The 20,676-nt window shown below is 41.0% G+C and overlaps 3 protein-coding genes across 4 annotated transcripts in view; 1 reads left to right on the plus strand and 2 right to left on the minus strand.

Moving 5' to 3' along the window:
• Positions 1 to 5,811: 5,811 nt before the first annotated feature.
• On the minus strand, positions 5,812 to 8,744 carry ccdc122 (coiled-coil domain containing 122). Its single transcript, XM_005754697.2, has 6 exons — positions 8,600 to 8,744; positions 8,134 to 8,240; positions 7,118 to 7,516; positions 6,922 to 7,038; positions 6,691 to 6,764; positions 5,812 to 6,566 (listed from the first exon to the last, which is right to left on the minus strand). The coding sequence occupies exons 1-6, from the start codon at positions 8,625 to 8,627 to the stop codon at positions 6,488 to 6,490; spliced, it is 804 nt and encodes a 267-aa protein (XP_005754754.1). The 5' UTR covers positions 8,628 to 8,744; the 3' UTR covers positions 5,812 to 6,487.
• A 68-nt stretch (positions 8,745 to 8,812) lies between these two features.
• On the plus strand, positions 8,813 to 12,334 carry mtrf1 (mitochondrial translational release factor 1). 2 transcript variants are annotated; one of them, XM_005754691.2, is made up of 10 exons: positions 8,924 to 8,996; positions 9,112 to 9,459; positions 9,679 to 9,776; positions 9,861 to 9,942; positions 10,066 to 10,173; positions 10,380 to 10,552; positions 10,643 to 10,760; positions 11,625 to 11,761; positions 11,853 to 11,951; positions 12,032 to 12,334. In XM_005754691.2, exons 2-10 carry the CDS (start codon positions 9,213 to 9,215, stop codon positions 12,167 to 12,169), a joined length of 1,200 nt encoding a protein of 399 aa, XP_005754748.1. In that variant the 5' UTR covers positions 8,924 to 8,996; positions 9,112 to 9,212; the 3' UTR covers positions 12,170 to 12,334. The 2 variants fall into 2 exon arrangements, with proteins under 2 accessions (XP_013763393.1, XP_005754748.1); XM_013907939.1 differs by having other exon boundaries at positions 8,813 to 9,459.
• Positions 12,335 to 19,140: 6,806 nt separating this feature from the next.
• wbp4 (WW domain binding protein 4) overlaps positions 19,141 to 20,676 on the minus strand; it is a 3,907-nt gene continuing 2,371 nt past the window's right edge. Inside the window, exons 7-10 of the mRNA XM_005754692.2 lie at positions 20,586 to 20,661; positions 20,279 to 20,499; positions 19,956 to 20,188; positions 19,141 to 19,856 (exon numbers count right to left, since the gene is read on the minus strand). Coding sequence (XP_005754749.1) covers positions 19,655 to 19,856; positions 19,956 to 20,188; positions 20,279 to 20,499; positions 20,586 to 20,661 — 732 coding nt within the window. The 3' untranslated portion in view covers positions 19,141 to 19,654. The remainder of the gene's footprint in view (positions 19,857 to 19,955; positions 20,189 to 20,278; positions 20,500 to 20,585; positions 20,662 to 20,676) is intronic.

The raw sequence follows: 20,676 nt of genomic DNA on the forward strand, positions 1-20,676 counted from the left end.
CAGTGTAATCCATCTATTTCAACAAAGTAACTGTATTCTGAATACCACCTTTTTAAACGGTAACTGTAACGGAATACAGTTACTCATATTTTGTATTTTAAATACGTAACAGCGGTACATGTATTCCGTTACTCCCCAAAACTATGTACAGATTAAGGTCTCAAACACAGGGCTGGAGGCAGTAGAGTAGAGAAAGAGTACCTGGCCATCAAGTGACTCTCTTTGTATTTACCTCCTGGGGTGCTCTTCCACCCTCTTCAGATCATGCCCCTAAGTTGGGTGGATGGGGTAATGTGGCAGGTAGTGGTTTGTAGCTCAGCTGTATGGGAGGTTTGGAGCAGTGGGTTCAGGGTGTGGTGTCAGGGTAGGGTGACTCATACAGCTGACCTTAATCATCTGATCATGTCTCCCCATTGTAACAATTCTGTTTTGTTTGGGTTTTTTTGAGAAATCCATGGATAGAATTTGTTGTTAAAAGGATGAGACAGCTTTACATTGCAAAAGATATAACAGTAGGTGATGAAAATTTGCAGGAATGACATCTGTCCACTTGATCAGTGAGGACACCTAAAGAAGGAGTAACGTTTTCATAGGTGGATCAGACTTGTTTTCAAAATAAATTTTGCAGCAGCAGAATTCACGTGCAAACACATAAAACACTGACTGCACCAGTCACTAAATGTGACTCTTGCTAACTAAACAAGACCAGCTGCACATTAAGGAGAACAAACAAGATTTTCATGCATTCAGATTATCTGCACACCCACAAAGCCAACAAAGGATCAGCTGTTGTCTGTACTCTTCTAAACTGTGCAGTAAATACACTTCACCCTACAGTAGCAGAAGTCCAAGAATGTATTACACGGTGCTCAGCACTCGAGGCATGCACATAACTGTTTCTCTGTGTCCATATCAAACATGGGCAGCTGGCCAGACAACGTGCAAATAGCTATAAATGTGCCACTCAGACAGACTTTCCTTTTTGCTAAAGCATATAGTTAGGGCTGGACCAGGTGACCCTGAATCCTCCCTTAGTTATGCTGCAATAGACATAGGCTGCCGGGGGATTCCCATGATGCATTGAGTTTTTCCTTTCCAGTCACCTTTCTCACTCACTATGTATTAACAGACCTCTCTGCATTAAATCATATCTGTTATTAACCTCTGTCTCTCTTCCACAGCATGTCTTTTATCCTGTCTTCCTTCTCTCACCCCAACCGGTCGCAGCAGATGGCCGCCCCTCCCTGAGCCTGGTTCTGCCGGAGGTTTCTTCCTGTTAAAAGGGAGTTTTTCCTTCCCACTGTTGCCAAAGTGCTTGCTCATAGGGGGTCATATGATTGTTGGGTTTTTTTTCTCTGTATCTATGAAGCGCCTTGAGGCGACTTATGTTGTGATTTGGCGCTATATAAATAAAATTGAATTGAATTGAATTGACTTTATCTCATGTGATATGGAGCAGGAGGAGTTGAGACTGTTTAAACAAACTGGAGTACAAAATTATAGGTTAGCTAAATTCTTGCCCCCTGAAGCTAAAAATGACATTAACTGTCAAAGAAACCTGCAGGTGTTTGCATCAGATTGTTATGTAACCCTTCAGTCAGTTAGAGCAAAGGAGAAAATATGCTTTCTAATTTTGTACAGTGGCAATTAGTCTATTTTCTCTTAGGAGAGGATATAATATCTGCTGTCAAGGCCAAAATAAATGTCGCCAATAAACAGTCCAAGGAGGGTAGATGCACTATATTGCCGAAAATATTTGGTACTTGCTTTCACATGAATACCTGAGTGAACTTGAGTGGCAACCCCTTCTTAGCCCATAGGGTTTAATATGAATTCGACCCACCCCTTGCAGCTATAACAGCCTCAACTTTTCTGAGAAGGCTTTCCAAAAGGTTTAGCATGAGAAGGCCTGGCTCGGAGTCTCCACTCCAATTCATCCCAAAGGCGTTCCATTGGGTTGAGGTCAGGACTCATTGCAGGGCAATCAAGTTCTTCCACATTAAACTTGCTCATCCATGTCTTTTATGGAACTTGCTTTGTGCACTGGTACAAAGTCATGTTGGAACAGGAAGGGTCCAACCCCCAACTGTTCTCACAAAGCTGGGAGCATGAAACTGTCAGAAATGTCTTGGTTTGCTGAAGCATTAAGAGTTCCTTTCACTGTAACTACGGGGCTGAGCCCAACTCCTGACAAAGAACCCTAAACCATAATCCCCCCTCCACTAAACTTTAGAGTTAGCACAGTGCAGTCAGGCAAGTCCTGTTCTCCTGGCAACCACCAAACCCAGACTCGTCCATCAGAATCCCAGACGGGGAAGTGTGAGAAGGGCTGTCAGTGGTTCCTGAAAGTTTTCTGGATAGGTACAAAAGAATTGTTGCACCAAAAACCTCCCAGTGCTTGCTTGCAGATTGCCATGGCTGCCTTCAAACTTGAAAACAAGCTAGCAAACTGGAAATGGAGAAGGTTCTCCTTTAAAGTAAAAGGTCTGTCACATGTTTCAAGATGTGCAACTTCTACTTTCAACCTTGAACCTTTTCCATTTCACAGTTTCACTACATCTCAAAGAGTAGTTGGAGAGTGTTTGTAAACAAGTCCGTCACTTTCAATCAAACTAGGACTGCAGAAATATGCTAGGGGTTGCCAGGTGTGTCACTCAATGGTCTGGTCTTTAGGACTTTAGCAATCATTTACCTTGTAAGTGTCATCAACCTCCAGTAACTACTCAACATATCACATGCCTGTGAAACCTCATTAATTAAGTCTAATATAGTCTAATATTAGCAATGATTGTCTAAAATGGTCATTAATGGAAAGGTAGTGTGATGTTGTTTTCTATAAATGTAAATGATTTTGTCTCCTGCGAACAGTATAAATTTTAATATGGAGCATAATTTGATGAGAAGTGAACTCCATTAACTGACCACAATCTACAAATGAACAGCATGCTTTATTCTGCATCACCTGAAAGTAGCAAAATGAAAAAAGCAATCATCAGGAAAGTGTTTACGTTGGACACAGAGCAAAAGAGTCAAGAGCCAACATCTTATAGACTTCTATGAAACATTTTTCAACCAGAGGAGTTGCCCCCTTCTGGCCATTAAAATGAATGCAAGTTTAAGGTGCTTCACTTTTTAAACGCAAAAGGTAAAAGCTAAAACACTAAGGATGAAGCTTTAAAAACAGAACTTTGCAAATTTATTGTGGACGTCAGGTCGGCTACATCTATATTTTATATATTTTATATAGCTGTGGTGTTGCTGTTTTTTTTTTTTAACTTGGCACATGCTTAACCCTTTTCTGTGCAATACAATACCACTGTACTATTTTCTGTGTCTTTTACGTTTGTGTGAGCTGGGAACTCAACATAATAAGTAAGACCATCTGAACTCATCATTTTTCATGGGCAAAATGCACAAACCCCAAAATATTAACTGGATAGTCAGTGATAATTTTCAGTCTTAAATATATTTTGTTGATGCTTGTTAAAGTACTTCTATTGTACTAAATTCCACTTTGAACCAAAATTATTTTATAATAGCCGAACAGGATCTTTAAATCTTTGTTATTGTATTCACTAGATAGTTATTGCTTAATGTGTACCAGTTTCTGTAAGCAGTATCAGCACACAACAGCACACTGCATCCACAGAAGATGAACGAGAAGAGAGAAACAAATAAGCTCAGTTGTATTGCAGAGATCCTCAGTCGATGTAAGGGGTTGCCAAGTGTGTTTTATTGGCATGCTCATCCATCAAAAGGCCAACACAAGCTGAATCTAAGGTCAAAGGGATGCTTCTTGGAAGGAGATAGACAGCTTTTAATGATTTAAACAAGAGACAATAATTTTGTTAAAGGTCAGCGACCAACAGATTCATGGATCTGTTTTTCTACTGTCATTTCAAGATCATTTTTACAGGACAAGGATGGTGGAGTATTGTTATTAATGCTAAAATGTCCTTTAAAGGCAATAAAGAGCTGTGAGGAGTGACGTTTTGTGTGTTTAAAAGGGGGAGAAAACAGAAAAGCTGACTTCTGTTGTTCCATTTTTAAGTCTCCACTGGCTGCCTACACTCCTCTTACATTCATCAGCCAATAATATATTTGATATAATGGATGGTGCCAAATTGGAGAGAAAAATGTGTCAAAGCCAAAATAGGTAAATAAATAAATAAAAACAGCATGCGGTAGAAGGCTGGTGTTAATTTCATTCCTTAATTATCCAGGCTTAATTAGCCTGGAGTGGGAGCATATGGCATTTATTTTAAGAGCTTCTGACCAAGTAATGCACCGCTCTTCATGGTGGAAAACCCTTCTTATGTAACAAGAATGTAAAGCATGCATTGCGGTCGAAACAAACAGTGGAAACAGAGTTTAATTTGAACACTAATCCCACCATGATACACAGGACAATTATTTAGGATGACATCATGGGAATAAAGTTTATTTTTAAGTAATAAAATTTATGGAATGAAAACAAAAAAAAAAAGAAATGTTTTGTGTATTTTATCTATTCAGGCATGTGCTTGTACTGTATGACGGGAACAAGGGATATAAATTTACTGCAGAAGGCTTCTAAATAAAATGGACTATACTTTCTAAGAGGTTTGAATAGGCTGAGGCTGACAGAACACAAACAGAAAAAAGCAGAGGGCTGTCCTCTTCAGAATATACAATACTCTGTAAAAGTCTTGATTTACCCTCATATTTTGCTTTTAGTCCAGTCTATTTTCAGAGGAATATATATTTTTTGGTAAGCCATAAAACTGACTGGAGAAATGATTCAAGTATAAATCTAACTTAAAGGATGAGCCAATGCTGAGTGTCCAAATAATACAACTTAGCAAAGAACCAATTTTGAATGACACGGGACCTGAGAGACGTCATCTGGGCCTTCAGCTGATCCATCATCAGTAGCAACAGGTCTTATGGAGTAAATACAAGTTTAAATTTTTGGCTCAAATCATCATCATTATGTACAGAGGATGTCAGGAGAGTGGTACCACAGTGAGTGTCTGCAGTAATGTGTAAAAGACAGTGGAGGCTCTGTCATGTTTGGCAATTTTGTCAAAATTGATGAATTATGAATACAGAAAAGTGCCATCAGATTTTGATCCACCATGCAGTACCATTTGGAAAACTGATCTGATTGGTAACCGCATCATTTTTCAGATTGACAATGACACCAAACACACTGCTAATGTAGTAAAAGCCTACCTGGATAGAAAAACACACTATCAGTCATCGATTGGCCTCCCCAGAGCCCGGACCTCAACATTATTGAAGCAGTGTGGGATCATGTTGACAGAGAACAGAACAAAACATCCAAAGAAGAGCTTTGAATGTCCTTCAAGAAGCCTGGAGAAATATTCCTGAAGACTACTTAAAGACATGACAAGAAAGCTGTTCAGGCTGTGCTGAAGAATTAAGGTGGTCAAAGCAAATATTGACTTTCAAGCTCATTAGAAGTGTACAAACAATGTCCTTGACTTCACGCACACTGAACCAGACTTCCTGCACACTTACTTATTACAAGTTAACGCTGTAGGTGAGACAACACATACCTACAACCGCTGCACAAATATTTCATGAAATTATTGTTCTTAAATGTTGCAAACATCTTTGTGGCTAAAACTTTGTGGGGTTTTTTTTTTTTAAACTCTGAACAGAATCTTCTATTTAAGCTTTGGGTCTTAATCAAATTTGCTGTAATCTAGTCTTTAGCTCATAAAAATCCACCTCTCAGCAACATCTCTGAGCTTTGTTGAACAGCTGTTCAAATAATGCAAAAGACCCACAAAGACACAACTCAGATGTGAAAAGTGTAGAGTTATAAAGTTCTGGGGTTTCTCAGAGGCTGATTCAATTCAGTCTGATGTGATTTCATCTTCTGAAAAGGCAGCTTCATTGTTTAATTACTTTCGCGTTATGGTTGAAGTAGCACAGTCACGCCCTTGTTAACCCGACAGTGGGACTGTCGCCTCAGAACCGTCAAGTGCCCCAGTCAGGCAGAAGCTGGGACAGGGTGTACCAAAGCAGCACTGCCACACTGACAGTTACAGTGGACATTTGGCTTGTGTTTTGCTCGGGTTACTGTTGTGGATGAACTGATTCACTAACACCACCTGACCTAAAATCCCATCCCACGCCCCTGCTGATGCTGAGCCACAAGACACGGTCCTTTCATTTCCATATTTATGCTTTTCATCTGAGAAAAGGGAAAAAACAAGAAAAGAAAACTTGCACATGTCAAGGAACACATTCAGCAATAACTCTTGTATAAATATCTGGCATAAAGCAAGAAAGCCAAACAGATAAAGTCAGGCATTCAGTGGTCACGGCTGCCCCCTGTTGTTTAACTTCAGTAACAAGAATGCTCCTTCCTTGTTAAACTAACACACTCATAATAACAACTGGTGTACATTTATCTCAATAACAGAACAATTAACCCACATTAATCTAACACTACAGTTCGATGACCACTGACTGCTTATGGTTGTGATGACTGTTGCTGACTCCTGAGCTCGGCTAGCTGTCTCCTCATGTGGTAGATATCATCAGACATTTGCCTAAGGGAAAGTAGGCACAACTTAGTAGCCTTTAGTATTTAGAAGCAGGACATCAATCATCTCTGTTCTGGCATTTAGAGCTATTTGTAGCATGTCTACTGTCACATGTTTATAGTATTTCTACCTGTGGTTGGCTTGTGCCCTGCTCAGCTGGCAGCGTAGGCGCTTCATGATGGCTTCATAGCGCCTGTTCTGGATCTGAGGAAGGGGGAAAAGTGATGTTGTTGATGCTTTCTTTCAGACTGAAACATAACTCATGTCTTGATACAAATTCTATCTAGGTGATTTAGCGGTTTTATGAACAAATGTCAGCCTCATAAGATGTCCCTGGTTTCTGTTGGGTAAGTCTGCACACCTCTATGTCTTTCTTTATTTGGCCATGAATCTCAGACTCTTTTTGGAGCCGGTGTCTCTTCTCAGATATGGTCTTCATCTTCAGGGAGACCTCCTCTTTCAGAGCTTTAATCTCTCTCTGCACACATGAGCATATAATAGTTATGGATACTGAAGATCTCTGAAAAAGATCCCTATGATTAAAATGAAGAGACCACCTTTGCCATCTGCACTGTGTTTCCATTTGGATTGTTCAAATCTTCCTTCAGCTCCTCGTTTTGCTTTCTCAGCATCTGTACTAGTTCTTTCTTCTCCTTCAGCTCGTTATGGGCCTTTGTCTGGCTCACTGCATGCAAAACAGCTGCCCTGTGGCCTTCCATCTTACTTCGGTAAGCGTTGAACCCTGCAAGCGCCACTAGTGCAATCTCCTCCTCCTCACCTATCAGAATCTGGAGTTCTGTGTTTTCCTTGCTGATGGATACACAGCGATCATGAAGGAGTTTGGTCTGCTGCTCCAGCTGCTCCATCTCACTTTCCAGCACTAGGATTTCTCTCACTTTTGATCTCAGGTCCTTGTCTATGCCCTCGTTTTTCCTCTCAAGCTCTGACAGAGTTGCCTGGAAAATAAGGCAAACCAAAAAGTCCAATTAAGTCATAAAGAAAGCCACAAACTATGCAAATAAATGTTTACTTCACTTTCTAGACAATTTTCTCTCATTGTGTTTTTTAATTATATTTTGTGACTCTTTTTGATCATTTGACACCTCTTTGTGGTGGATTTGAGGCACATTTTGGTTAATTAGGTCTCTTTATGTAACATTTTATGACTTAGTTACTCTGACGGTTATATTTGCATCATTATACATATAGTATAGTTCTGGGACAAGACAACGGATTTTCCTGGCTCTTTGGGTGCACAGAACTGTGCTCAGTAGGCTGAGTGATGTGTCCATGGTAAAAAAAAAAAAAATCTAGCTAATATGCCATCATTTTGTATTATGATAGCCACTTTATATGTTATACTATGTTATTACCATTGTACAAAGCAGGAATGGGCAATTAATTTTTCCGAAGGGCCACATAAGAAAGCGGGACTGTGGAGGAGCAGGTCAAAAAGCTTGTAAAAAAGCTAAAATAAAAAAATTGCTCATTTGGCCCCTTCAGAAAAATAATTGCCCAATGTGTTTTGCATTTAGTTAATCAGTGTTGTAGGGGAATAGGGTTAGAGATGAACCTGCAGGGTACTGAGTGTCCTCTGTTTCTCTTTCAGGGCCTCTTTCTGGGTATAGCCATGTTGACTCACATTCTCCACTGCCTTGGTTAACGAAAACCCAGGCGGTCCTGGAAATCATGAGAATCACTTTGTGAAAGTCTATAAAATAACTACCTGGCTGCCAATTTAGCCAAATTTTCATTTTCATTGGCAAAGTTTAAGCCAAGGGGTTATTTATTTCTTTAAAATGGACGCCACTGATCACGTAAAACAATAAAATATTAGGCCTTTAAAGGTAGCAAACACCAACTTCTTTACTTACTCTGAGCTAACATTAATTAGCTATGTAGCTTATGCTAGACTAACAAAGCTAACATCAGCTCGATTTATTTATTTGTTACAGTTTAAGTTATGTACAGTTGCTTAAACAATTAAGCAGACATATATTTACTTTCCTGTATTGCCAAAAACAAACAAAACATCTTACCATCCTCACTGACCCCAAAGTTTGGCATATTGACTTGCTAGCTTATAATTTTCTATACTGTTTATGTCTGATAGTTAGCAATGACAGCATGCCATTTTTATCCTTGGGTTTCAAGTAACCCTAGAAAAATGTGAAATCAACTAACTTAAAAAGATTAAATAAACAAAGCTAATATGGTGTTAAGTTAATATGTTTATTTACAATATAAACGAAAGTATTTATTTAGTTTACTTTTTATTAATTTATTTGCAAGGGAATCAATAAAAGTACAGTTAGAAAAATGAGCAGCGGGATGTAACCTAACCATTGATACAATACGACTACGATTCCCACAGTTCACTTTTTCTCCACGTCAAACTATATCCGGTCTCTCTTACAGCCAGCAGCAGTCTCGCATGTAAACACAAAAATAAAACTAGCGAGCATTATTTTACTTCACTTGTCACCGCCTAAATTTAGTCAAATGCTTGTCAGGCGTTGCCTCAGACTGTGCTCTTTGTGTACCCGTGTAGTTTACAGCAGCGGAGTAAGAAGAGGAGGATGGAGGACACTTGTGGGACACGCCAGTGTGAAACATGCTAACAGGACAGACGTGCCACACTGGGGCAGAGTAATGTTTAAACGCTTCTTTCACAGTGATCTGGGGGAGCTGTACAAGAACGAGTCAGTTCAGGTGTATCTCGAGCAGCTCATGGAGGAGCACAGAGACCTGAGCAAGAAGCTACAGCATGCATACCTCAGTGAGTCAGACAGAAAGGGGCTCACAAAGAAGCACACTGAGCTGCTGCCTCTGGCAAGTGTGTTTAGGAGCATTGAACAAGCTCAGAAAGACCTCGAAGAGGTCAGTTCACTTCTAAAAGGTGAGTAGGATTTTTTAAGCTTACTATATATACATGTAATGGCTTTATAAACACACCTCTCAAACCACAGAAAACCATCAAACGTGTTTCTCAGGTGTCCAATCTCCAGAGGTCTTCTAACTATTTAAATACCACATGTATTTGCTGCTTTGTGTGAGCACAGTTTTACTTTGCATTCTTAAATACAATAAATAAAATTATTTTCCTTACTCATGGCAGGTTTAGCTGGCACCAAAGATGAAGATGAAGATCTGACCCAGCTGCTAAAAGAGGAGGAAGCACAAATCTCCAGCAAGATTTTGGCTTTAAGAAGAGACGTAAGAACCCAAAAGACACAGCTAATTAATGCAGAAGTGTGTGACGGACCATTGTTTCTTCATGAGGTTTTCTCTTTACCGCAGCTAATCAAAGCTCTTATCCCCACTGATCCTCTTGACTCGAGTAATGTTCTGCTGGAGGTCGTATCAGGGCGGACAACAGGAGGTATGAAGGAAAGCAAAACTCTGAATTTGTTTTTATAAATTCAAAATACAATTCACAGTAAAATACTGCAAATAAGCGTTATTATGGAAAATAAGTGTCATACTTTCTCATGTGTGGTTTCAGGTGACATTTGTCAGCAGTTCACCAAAGAAATGTTTGACATGTACCAGGGTTTTGCATTTTACAAAAACTGGGACTTTGAGGTGTTGAACTACACACCTGCAGAGTATGGTAAGGTAATTTTTGTATTTCTGTATCATTCATCAATAGTTCCTGCTGTATTCCCCCCCCCGAGTGTCTTTGTTATTAGTTCCAACTCACTCATCATGGGATTGAATGACTATGTGTGGATTAGAGTAGAAATTTAAACTTGTGGTGATCAGTGGACATAAACCTCCTACCAAAACATTTACAGCTGCATGAACGGTGTCTCTCAGGTGGTCTGCACCATGCAGCAGCGAGAATAGCTGGAGAGAACGTGTACAGGCACCTGAAGCACGAAGGAGGAACTCACCGGGTTCAAAGGATCCCTGAGGTGGGGCTCTCCTCCAGGATGCAGCGAATCCACACAGGAACCGTGACTGTCATCATCCTGCCTCAGCCAGTTGAGGTACACTGCGTTTTTTTCTTTTTATGACTTCTCTTTGTTTACTGGAATAGTTAAACAGTACATCTCTGTTTTTATCTTTGGTGCTTGCAGTTTGAAGTCCACATCGATCCAAAGGATCTTCGAATCGACACGTTCAGATCTCGTGGTCCTGGGGGGCAAAGTGTTAACACAACAGACAGCGCAGTGCGCGTAGTTCATCTTCCGACAGGTAAACTGTACCACCATGCCGTTTTGCTTCCTCAAAGATTGTATAAAATATGTAGCCACTGTGATGTGCTCTTTCAAACCTCACTCACACACTATGGGAGGTGCTCTCTGTGGTAACCAATCATGGAAGCTCCTCCACCACCTCTGTCTAAGACAGACCAGTCACTTCGAGGAGGCAGTTGTCCCTTGACACCTTTGAAAGAGAATGATAACTGAGTGAGGTACACTATATTGCCTCACCAATCCAAATCATTGAATTCAGGTGTTCCAATCACTTCCATGACCACAGGTGTATAAAATCAAGCACCATGCAGACTGCTTCTACAAACGTGCAGTGGTGTAAATCACTGGACTCTAGAGCGGAAACGTGTTCTCTGGATTGACGAATCGATGGATGAGTCTGGCTTTGGCGGTTGCCTGGAGACCAGTACTTGCATTGTGCCAAGTGTAAAGTTTGGTGGAGGGGGGATTATGGTGTGGGTTTGGTTTTCAGGACCTGAGATCCAGTGAAAGGAAATCTTAATGCTTCAGCATACCAAGACATTTTGGATAACTCCATACTTCCAACTTTATGGAAAGAGTTTGGGATGGCCCCTTCCTGTTCCAACATACACATGTGAAGGCAGACAAGCGAATGCTTTTGGCAATATAGTGTACATCACCTGACTGCCCTACTTGTATGGCCACATGATTTGAAGCTTCATTGTTTTGTGTGTTGCCATGTTAGTGTTTTTGGAACCCAAAGGGATCAAATTTTAATGTTGAGTGCCAAGTTGTCATCTAAAGTTTGCCTAATACATTTATGATCCATTTATGCATCACTTAACACATAAAGCAGATACAGCAGGTTTTTTCCTCTTTGCAGGAATAACTGCAGAGTGTCAGCAGACTCGATCTCAGCTGCAAAACAGAGAAACGGCCATGCGCATGTTGAGAGCCAGGCTCTACCAAGGCATGATGGGTAAAGAGACTGAACAGAGGAATACAGCACGAAAGCAGCAGGTGGGTGAAGCAGGAAAACATAACCTGTAACATTCACAGATTTTTGTTCTCTTTTCCAACTTTGTCATTGTTCCTCTGTGTCTAAAAACAGGTGGGCACACGCTCTCAGTCAGAGAGAATTCGTACCTACAACTTCAGTCAGGATCGTGTCACAGACCACCGCACCGGATATACAACGAGGGACATCAAGGTTAGGTTTGAAGCCAGTGTTATCTACTTCAGCTAAAGGGTAAAAATCAATGTTGTGTGTTTTTTCATGTCTGTTTTTAGGAGTTCATGAGAGGTGGGGAGGCTCTCGATGATCTGATCTCTGATATACTTGAACACACAGAGAAGGAGGCTCTTCTCGAGGCGGCGGAGAACAGCAGCAGTTTGAAACGAACAGAGTCTGGACCGTCTGCAGACTGAGAGCAGCTTATGGGAGATGTGCTTCCTGACATATCTGACTGCTCTGTGCCTGCAGAACACATGTTATTCTATTATTTGGGCAATTAATTGCAAATGATGCAATGTAAGACAAACCAAAAGTAACAGAGGTTTTTATTTTTGTAATAAAATGTAACTTGTGTGTTTTGTGCCTTTGCAGTTTTCTAAATAACACTAAAGATTAAGGAGGGAGTAACTTGAACACCTTTAACAGGCCTATCATTACAGTTTTAGCTAATATGGGTTTTAAAACTGCTGCTTTTTAAAAATAATGAACACACTGAATCACACTTACTGGCCATTTTATTAGGCACATGTGTTCAATCAGTGTCACCGGGCAGTTACTAGACAGATTCTCTATAGGGAGATGACAAACACTCTCAATTCAAAATACCATCCCCCAAGTAGAGACCGTTTAACAAATCATTTGGTCCCTGTTTGGTATGAGGTTGAAAAGCGCAATCTGATCTCAGATCTGAAACATGTCACAAAGGCAGTCATCACAGCTGATGGATGGACAAGTTCTACTCAAGACCATTACCTCACTGTAATGTTGGTACTATGTCAGATGAGGCCAGAATAAGGAAAAAGTCCTCAAAATAAGGCAGTCTATGAATCACAGATGGGGACATCTGTGGCAGAGAAATCCTGGAGGAGTTTGGAGTAAAAGAGAAGGTTGTGGCATGCATGGATGTAGCTGTGAAAAAGGTGAAATTTATCAAGCTGCCACGTTTTGCACACACACTAAATCTTGGACGCCGAAAGCTGTACAGCTGCAATACAGTTTCCAACTGGACAGGAAGGATTCATTCTGTGATTGTATGGATGAAGAGATCCCACATGGCAAGAGTAATCCTCAAGGAGAAACAGTAACTTCTTTGTATGAATACTTTTTAAATACTTGAATAAAAGTCAGCCAAAATGTAAATCAACAGATTAGGATCAATATAAAATGATAACATCATGTTTGTGATGATGGAGAGATTCTGTCAGCAGTTTTCAGCCATCCAAACTGCAGCTGTAGACCTCTGCCTAAGAAAGCCCATCAAGAAGGAGAAGTATATAATCTTTGGGGTATATAAAAATTGGTTGCTTAAACATATTAACATTAAAATGTGTTTATTATTTTTTGTTTATATTGCAGACTTGGCAGAATTGGCAATGAGGACATGCAGAGGAGTTTCTGGTGCTGATGTTGAAGCATTACATGTCCACGCTTGCTGTGTTTAGTGAAAAAAGTCTGACCTGTGGCCAGAGACTGCCCATCCTTCTGCAGCAGAGAGTGAATCAAGAAGTCCAACTGCATAGAAGTCTTTTTCCCATTCCAATCAAGGACAGTGCCACAGTCTGGTGGTGGATGAAGAAGGACTCATTACCAATGTTATCAACTTTAGCTGAGAAGTGTCTCTGTGTCCAAGCCTTCTCCACCCCAACTGAGAGATCTTGTATCCTTTCTGAAATAGAAAACATGCAAATTTTTCGCTCAAAAACTGTTAATTTGCAAAAGTTCATAATTGCAGTTGGATTTTATGTTAAAGTGTTCATTTGACAGCTTTAATTTTGTTTGAGTCGAATACAAATTGTTGATGTATACTTGAAATTAAAAAGTTACTGTAACCAAAACCATTTGTACTATATTTTATTCCCTAACCAGCCAGTTAGAGAATCAATGAGGAATCGAATCGTTAAATGATATTGATAATTGGTATCGCTAAATTCATATCAGTTCCCATCCTTAGTCTTTAGCATTTAATATTCTTTTGAAAATTATTTACTTTCATATTTCTTAAATAGACATTGCACTGTGTTATTAGTGGATGCCAAGAAAATACTGTTAAACTGAAGAAACTTACTGTTATTAGCAGTAATCAATTCAATTGAGGTAATCAGATGCCTTAATTTAAAAAAAAAAGTGACATATTTTTACGTTTTCAATGTCCAGATCTTTTGAATTTTGTTTAATTAAAAATAATTTTTAAAATTTAACAATAAATATTTAGTTTTGCTAAACTGAAGAAGTGACTCTGTTGTACTTTTAAGTTATGTCAGCTTACCATGGGAGACATGATTGAAAGCAATGAGTACCAATTACTAAATTTTTTTTAATTCATTTATTAAACATGTTAGTTTTATTGTAGCTGAAGGGTACATGTCAAAGGTAAGTGCCTCTGTTCACATAAAAATATTCACACTATTAAAAATTTGTTTTGTGTGTTTCTGTTTGCTAGCTGTACGTATGGGCCATGACTGGCCATGACCTCAGCAGGACCCGGCCTTCCCCTGTGCCAATGCCGGCATCACCTTCAGAAGAGGGAACATCGTGGAGATTGTGAACCAGACGGATGCCCTCTGATGGCAGGCAAAGAAACTGCCCATACGGCATGTGCCAGCCTCATCCCCTCTATCAACCTACTCATGCTCGTCCAATCTCGTACTGCATATAATAGGTGAGCCACAGGTTTTGGACCTCTATTATGAAAGTGAATCCCACACAACCAGTGAAGACAGTTTAAGGGGAAGAGTATAGACTATAACTACTCTAACTCTGCTTTGGTTTATGGAACTGTTTCTCAAACACAGTATTTTGCAGTATACAGACTTCCGAGGATGATGTCATTGCTCAGTTTTTGGGCTTTTTCTCTGAGATGTTCTGACTTTGACACTTGAGATCTTCTGGTTTGGGAACTCTGACTTCTTTTGCTTGTTTTTCTAGAATTGAATCCTTTAGCATCTCCTCTTAAGCCTGACAATATTGCTTGTATGTAAAACAGATCCGCAGCAGTGACAGTTAATTTCCATCTATTTTGTATTATTTGAACTATTTTATAGGTTTTATTGTGTTATTACCACTGTATAAAGCAGGAATGGGCAATTAAGTTTCCCTAGGGGCCACATGAGAAACTGGAACTGTTGTGGAGGGCACATACAGTGGGGCAAAAAAGTATTTAGTCAGCCACCGATTGTGCAAGTTCCCCCACTTAAAATGATGACAGAGGTCAGTAATTTGCACCAGAGGTACACTTCAACTGTGAGAGACAGAATGTGAAAAAAAAATCCATGAATCCACATGGTAGGATTTGTAAAGAATTTATTCGTAAATCAGGGTGGAAAATAAGTATTTGGTCAATAACAAAAATACAACTCAATACTTTGTAACATAACCTTTGTTGGCAATAACAGAGGTCAAACGTTTACTATAGGTCTTTACCAGGTTTGCACACACAGTAGCTGGTATTTTGGCCCATTCCTCCATGCAGATCTTCTCGAGAGCAGTGATGTTTTGGGGCTATCGCCGAGCAACACGGACTTTCAACTCCCGCCACAGATTTTCTATGGGGTTGAGGTCTGGAGACTGGCTAGGCCACTCCAGGACTTTCAAATGCTTCTTACGGAGCCACTCCTTTGTTGCCCGGGCGGTGTGTTTTGGATCATTGTCATGTTGGAAGACCCAGCCTCGTTTCATCTTCAAAGTTCTCACTGATGGAAGGAGGTTTTGGCTCAAAATCTCACGATACATGGCCCCATTCATTCTGTCCTTAACACGGATCAGTCGTCCTGTCCCCTTGGCAGAAAAACAGCCCCATAGCATGATGTTTCCACCCCCATGCTTCACAGTAGGTATGGTGTTCTTGGGATGCAACTCAGTATTCTTCTTCCTCCAAACACGACGAGTTGAGTTTATACCAAAAAGTTCTACTTTGGTTTCATCTGACCACATGACATTCTCCCAATCCTCTGCTGTATCATCCATGTGCTCTCTGGCAAACTTCAGATGGGCCTGGACATGCACTGGCTTCAGCAGCAGAACACGTCTGGCACTGCGGGATTTGATTCCCTGCCGTTGTAGTGTGTTACTGATGGTGACCTTTGTTACTTTGGTCCCAGCTCTCTGCAGGTCATTCACCAGGTCCCCCCGTGTGGTTCTGGGATCTTTGCTCACCGTTCTCATGATCATTTTGACCCCACGGGATGAGATCTTGCGTGGAGCCCCAGATCGAGGGAGATTATCAGTGGTCTTGTATGTCTTCCATTTTCTGATGATTGCTCCCACAGTTGATTTTTTCACACCAAGCTGCTTGCCTATTGTAGATTCACTCTTCCCAGTCTGGTGCAGGTCTACAATACTTTTCCTGGTGTCCTTCGAAAGCTCTTTGGTCTTGGCCATGGCAGAGTTTGGAGTCTGACTGTTTGAGGCTGTGGACAGGTGTCTTTTATACAGATGATGAGTTCAAACAGGTGCCATTCATACAGGTAACGAGTGGAGGACAGAAAAGCTTCTTACAGAAGACGTTACAGGTCTGTGAGAGCCAGAGACTTTCCTTGTTTGAGGTGACCAAATACTTATTTTCCACCCTGATTTACGAATAAATTCTTTACAAATCCTACCATGTGGATTCATGGATTTTTTTTTCACATTCTGTCTCTCACAGTTGAAGTGTACCTCTGGTGCAAATTACTGACCTCTGTCATCATTTTAGGTGGGGGAACTTGCACAATCGGTGGCTGACTAAATACTTTTTTGCCCCACTGTAGATTCAGAATTAAGAGTCACCTTTATTGTCATTGCAGAGTATTGTAAAAACTACAGCAAAATGAAATTTTCTTGTGTGATCAGTACCAGCATTCACACACAAACCTATTTACACAAAAGCTTAAATACTTACATTAAATTAAGTTGATCTTGCCAAGAAGGATAGGTGGAGTCTGTTGAGTTCTGTGATGGTCCTGAGAAAAAACTGTTGAGCAACCTGGTGGTATGGACTTTGAGGACTTTCTAACGCCTGCTGAATGGAAGTACGAAGAAAAGGTTGTACGACGGGTGTGTTTTGTCCTGCAGAATATTGTTTGTTCGTAAGGGGCAGCAGGTCCTAAAAAGATCATCTAGGGAGGTCAGAGGCAGTCCAATAATTTTTTTAATCTTTTCTTATTGCTTGTTTGAGGGATTTCTTGATCAATAAGCCTATAAAAAGATATAATGAATATTTCTCATGTGGCCCCTTCAGAAAATTAATTGCCCACCTCTGGTATAAAGTGTTTTGCACTTAGTTACTGCAACATTTTTATGTTACGGTTAGAATTTTGTGTAATTAACATCAAATTTCTGTTAGGTTGTTGGTGTTGTAATGGCGTGGGGTGTATTTTATTGACCCCTTAGTAGCAACTGAGTCTCATTTAAACAACACAGCCTACCCGAGTGTTGTTGCTGACCATGTCCATCCCTTCATGACCACAGTGTACCATCTTCTGATAGCTGCTTCCAGTAGGATCCCACACCATGTCAAAAAACTAAGATCATTTCACACTGGTTTCTTGAACATGACAATGAGTTCACTCTACTCAAACAGCCCCCACAGTCATCAGATCTCAATCCAATAGAGCACCTTTGGGATGTGGTGGAACAGGAGATTCTCATCATGTATGTGCAGCTGACAAATCTCTGAGGAATGTTTCCAACACCTTGTTGAAGCTTTGCAAAGAACTGATATTGCTCTTTAGGTAAAAAAAAAAAAGGGTCTGACTGGTATTAGCAAAGGGTACCTAATAAAATGACTGTATTGATATAGTTCGGTGTATTGTGGTGACCTTTCCTGAAGTAGGATGACACTCGGAAAGTTCATCCTCCACCAAGGTCAATGCCCAACTTTGCAATTTTAAATAAAGTCGTCTTGAACTGTGCCAGAAATGTTTTTTCTCATTGTACTATACAATGAGCGGGTGGAGGGAGGTTTGGAGTCTTGGTGGTTCTTTGTGTCCGGGGATGGGCGTCCAGGTACACACTGGCTCACTCCTTGGCGGCCGCTTGTCGGGGCCTGGAGCCTGGGGCTCGCTCGGGCCACTTCGGAGGTGGGGTGCCCCCGGCCTCTCGGCCTGGGGCTCGGTCACTCAGGCGCAGCTGGCTGCCGGCGTAGCTCACGGGCGCGTCACTGCAACTCCCCCCGGCTTCTGCTCCGCGGCTGCTGAGTGAGCCCTCATCTGGGACTCTCCTCAGCTCTTACTGGAACAGTGGCGCAGCTGCCCCTCTGTTGGTCTTCCCCCACACCCTCTAGCAGATCATTACATGAAGGAACCTTTTAAAAAACAAAAAACAAGCGCGTCCATGCTCACAGGTGTACACACGGGTGATCACACCCACAAACTACACCCTTTTTGGCTCCTACCTCAAAGCACACTGTGTTCTGTTGATCTTATGTGCTGCACAATAATGTTTAACATTTAGTATTTACTGTCATATTCCCATATGTCATTGTGATGTTGTTTATTCTATTACTCTTGTTCTCTTCTGCTTGCTCTCAGCAGGTGATCCAGGTGATTGATATATGCATTTTTTTTCTCTGCCCGTTCTGTTGGTTTTTGTCTTTTGCCCTTCTCCCCCGTCCCTCTTCTCAGCTGTTTCTCTTTCCCTCTTTCTTTCTCCCCTTCTTTCCCCCAGTCAAGTCTGTCCCGTATTCAGTAAGTGAAAATAAAATAAACAATAAAAGGTGAATCAAATGGACCATTACGGCAAGGCTGGGATGGTCAGTTTGGTAAAGTAAATCCGTTGGGCATCTTTCTTCGCCTTTAGACAACAATTCTGATGGCAAAAGAGCCAAACGGGACAGGCCAAAAAAAAAAAGAAAAAAAAAGAAATGTTTTTTCTCCTCTCTTACCCTTCTCCACTGGGTTTCAACAAAGTACTTTATCTCATTATCTCTTTCATAGAGATACTAACCTCAAGTGAAGAATGTGTGTGAGCTTTGAGATCCTAATATAGATTTATAAACTGAAAGTCAAAGTGTTGTTTATTGTTTGCGTCTTTCATGGTTCTTTGCCAATCAGGGTGCGGCAAAGCCACATATCAGCTTTATACACACACTCTGACCCATAAAAGCATGTCACACCCAGCATGTGTGCCATGACCAACAACCACTTGAGCTCCTATTTTGAGTAAATGTTTTCTGGCGTGAATAAAAAAGCCAAGCCTTTTTCTAAAGTTGTTTTTCCCCCACTAACTGGAAGGTCATTATTTATTGACATCACATATTTCTCATGTTAATAACTACAATCCATACTGCTTTATAAAAGTATAGCAATTATTCACTTCAGCTGACAAATATTAGACTGATGTTTCCAGTCGGATGCCTTACTTACTTAAACAAAAAAAAAAGATATTGAAGTAGAAAATGTTTCTTTGATTTGCTGAGAAAATTCTTCACATTAATAAACGGGACGCCCAACATCATACCAACCTATCTAAATCACCAGCTATTGTACACAAAAACTGTACCCAGCAGTTAAAACTTAGAAAAACACACTTTAAAGAATTTGTAACTTCTCGAGCCAATTTCTCCTGAAACTGCTGCACATCAAAGATCCAATAGATGCAATAAAATGTCAAAATGGTTTTAGTAGAAGTTCTCTGAGTGTAAAAGTCTCATTCTGCGGCATCCTGACTTAGACGTTATTGTTTTTGTGGCTTTGTTGGGGGGGTCAGTCATCTTTGTCTCTCTGTCGGAGGCTCCTCGATTTGCCATTTTGTGTCTTGTTCCTTCGGAACGATGCCGGACCGCCTTCTTCTCCGAGGGAAGTGATGATGCGTTCTTTGAACTTCGGCTTGGGCTCCGGGGGCAGCTCTGCTGGAGCGCTGGCAGTGCTTCCCTCCACTTCAGGCAGCTGCAAATCCACATTTTCACTGAAATGAGAATAAAAGAGACAAAGAAAAAGCTCTTTAGTAGCTGCCGGCACACATGTAGGATCTCGCTGTGTAACGACTCAAAGATGTTGCACTTACTACGGATCCTCTTCTTGCAGGATCTGCTCCCAGACTCCGTATGGATTGGCAGCTTTTGGCCTCTTGGCTTTCGTTTCCCTTTGTGTCGCCTGTTCTTCTGTTTTCTCCGGTTCAGCTGTTGTGTTTTGGACCTCCTCAACTTTTGTCGCCTCTTTATTGTCATCTTTAGGAGTGTCGTCACTCACTTTATCTTCATCCTCTTTTTCTGATGGCTCCGTCTCTGCTTTCCTTTTCTGCAAACAAAAATCAGGAAACCTGAACTGTAACAAGAAGAAGGTGAAGTTCGTCTATACAGACTCTCGCCTTCTCTTTGAACAACTCACCCTGAAGCTGATCTTTGGCACTTTGGGCTGCTGGCTGGTTTTCTCAGGGGCTTCAGCCTCTTGAGATGATGGGGCCCCGTTGGAACTCTCCTCCTCTCCTGATAGAGGCTCTGGCTGAGGGGTCACGGGATCCTCTGGACCCTCTCCTTCTTGGTTGGATTCAGAGCTGGATCCAGGCACCTCATCAGGGGGGAAGTCAGCAGGCTTCTCCCAGCTGGACTCTGAAGGGTGAGGGAAAAAATGGATGTAATCCCACAGATGACATGAAATAGAAGAAGCCATTCATTTAGAAAGAGAAACACTCCACCTCCGGTTTCTGTGTTGTAGTAGTATGTGTAACCATCAGGACTGACAGCTTCCATCCAAGCAGAGCCTGAAGTACTCTAGGAGAAACAATA

This window comes from Pundamilia nyererei, unplaced genomic scaffold, assembly GCF_000239375.1.
Source record: "Pundamilia nyererei isolate P.nyererei 1_Seehausen unplaced genomic scaffold, PunNye1.0 scaffold00628, whole genome shotgun sequence".
Classification (NCBI taxonomy): domain Eukaryota; kingdom Metazoa; phylum Chordata; class Actinopteri; order Cichliformes; family Cichlidae; genus Pundamilia; species Pundamilia nyererei.